General features: G+C 35.9%; 1 protein-coding gene across 1 annotated transcript; it reads right to left on the bottom strand.

Annotated features, from left to right (window-relative positions):
* Nucleotides 1-491: 491 nt before the first annotated feature.
* Nucleotides 492-2,006, bottom strand: LOC113324443 (ATP-dependent DNA helicase PIF1-like). The gene is made up of 3 exons (XM_026572763.1): nucleotides 1,604-2,006; nucleotides 867-1,450; nucleotides 492-758 (listed from the first exon to the last, which is right to left on the bottom strand). The coding sequence occupies exons 1-3, from the start codon at nucleotides 2,004-2,006 to the stop codon at nucleotides 492-494; spliced, it is 1,254 nt and encodes a 417-aa protein (XP_026428548.1).
* Nucleotides 2,007-2,155: the final 149 nt, after the last annotated feature.

Here is a 2,155-nt window from a genome sequence, read left to right as displayed (position 1 = left end):
GTATATATAATTTTTGTTAATCAAATTATGAAATGTGTAGATTTTGATAAGAATATTGCGTCATCTTTAAGATATATTGATATCTATCATATCCTTATTTTTGGGAACGTATAAATGAGTCTGCACGTTTCTATGAATGATAATGTTTCTGTACTTGATTCAGTTCAATTTAACAGTCTCATTCTGTAGTTTTTCTTTCTTTTTTATCGGTGTCTTTTATAAGGGATTTATTGATTTTCATTTGTGCTAGACGTAGGATTGTACCTGCAGTTGTTACACAAAATTTCTATTGAACAAAATTTAATTTGTTCTCAGCAATCTGGCATATATAAAGATTTAAAAAAAAAAAATCCTTGACAAAAAAAGTTTTGGAGCCTTTGGAATTCCATTGCAAACGAAACAAAAAAAATAAAAATTAAATTAAATTAAATTAAACATGTAATGATTCTCAGATGTTCCTTATAATTATCACTTTCCAGTGTTGTTGATCCCTAATATTCGTCATCACTATCTTCGACAAACAATGCCATTTCTTCATCACTCTCTTGATCTCCTTTTTCACTACCACTATCTTCGATCACTATATTGTTGAATGTCGAGAATTCGTCACCACTATCTTCGATCATTGTATTGTTGAATGCCGAGAATTCTTCACCACTATCTTCGATCGATGGTGTCATTTCTTCATCGGTTTCTTGATCCCCTTCCAAGTGACTCCTATCAGATGAAATTTCCTGGATCTGGTGTGTTTTATGCTTCTGTATTGGTAAAATTATAAGTAAAGTTGTTATATAAATAAGGTAAAATAACTAAACATATCATTTATTTATAAGGCTCAACAAAGAAATTAGTAATATATTACTGACCTGGTGTGAATTTGTGAATATTTCCCTGTACACCACATTCTGAGTATACCCTTTTGGTACGATATCCTTTGTCTTATCAATTTGAATTTTCAATCCACTTCGGCTAGTTGTTCTGGAGACTGCAACATAGAGTTGTCCATCACAGAAAATTGGGTTCGGAAGATAGATCCCTACATTGTCGATGCTCTGGACCTGGCTCTTGTTAATTGTCGTTGAGAAACATACTTTAATAGGAAACTGCACCCTTCTCAGGATAAAAGGCAGGTGCGTCTCTGTTGGTTGTATGACTATTCTTGAAATTACAGCACTCTGACCAGCAGCACTTCCAGTTATAATCTTAACTTGAATAGTTCTTGCCATGATCCTGGTAACAATAAGTCTTGTACCGTTGCAAAGACCCGCACTTGGATTTATATTTCTTGTAAGCATTACTGGTACATTAAGCTTCAATCGAAGCACATGATTAGGTACTCCTGATAGTTTCTGACTATTCAGATATTCCTGGTTGTATAACAGCTCTGCATTTTCAAAATCGTACGACTGTGGACTAATTGAATCAAAACTTAGAAAGACGTGCTCTTTACCTATAAGCATGGAAACCACGTAGTCATTTATTTGGTCAACAGTGTCATTCTTCGGGGTTAAGATGCACCTCTTCCTTAGATAATCCTGATCCTCAATTTTATCAAGCAGTCCAGGATAAATGGCCTGAACTATAGTTTAGATGGGATTTTCACCACTCTCAATCAACAGGTCATCGGGTATCTTAATCCAAGTTGGCTCATCGTCTTCACCCTCTATTGCTTTTGCTGGTAGTTTTTCATCCCCAAGATCCAAAATCCACTTGTTGAATTCGGATATTGATTGTTTTTCAGCAGAATTACAATTTCCATTCAACAACCGCATGTTCTCAGACAACTCAAATACATGGAAATGTTTCCATAACCTTGACCTACTAATAGAAGCATCGACAATATTTTCTCGGCTTCCACCACGAATTACCGGTAATATATGTCTAAAGTCTCCTCCAAATAGAAGAGTTTTTCCACCAAACACTTTTTCCTTTGTCTTGTCCTTTCTCTCATTCATGAGATCTTTCACCGTTCGTTCTAGAGCTTCAAAAGCATGTCTGTGAATCATCGGTGCTTCATCCCAGATTACTATTTCAGCTTTTTTTTATCAACCCTACCAACTGAGTTCCATGACTAATATCGCATGTGGAGTTGTCTTCCAAATTTATTGGTATCTTGAACCGAGAATGGGCAGTCCCCCCCCCCCCCCCCCCCCCC

The sequence above is a fragment of the Papaver somniferum genome, chromosome 11 (genome assembly GCF_003573695.1).
Source record: "Papaver somniferum cultivar HN1 chromosome 11, ASM357369v1, whole genome shotgun sequence".
In the NCBI taxonomy this organism is placed as follows: Eukaryota; Viridiplantae; Streptophyta; class Magnoliopsida; order Ranunculales; family Papaveraceae; genus Papaver; species Papaver somniferum.
This window is presented reverse-complemented; position numbering and strand designations above follow the sequence as displayed.

Bases quoted from the DNA above. Each gene is read 5' to 3' on its own strand.
- LOC113324443 (XM_026572763.1), bottom strand. From the start codon at position 2,006: ATGATTCACAGACATGCTTTTGAAGCTCTAGAACGAACGGTGAAAGAT. The intron at 1,451-1,603 runs GTGAAAATCCCA...CCATGCTTATAG, and splicing joins TGACCTGTTGATTGAGAGTG to GTAAAGAGCACGTCTTTCTA. The intron at 759-866 runs GTCAGTAATATA...TTACCAATACAG, and splicing joins TATTCACAAATTCACACCAG to AAGCATAAAACACACCAGAT.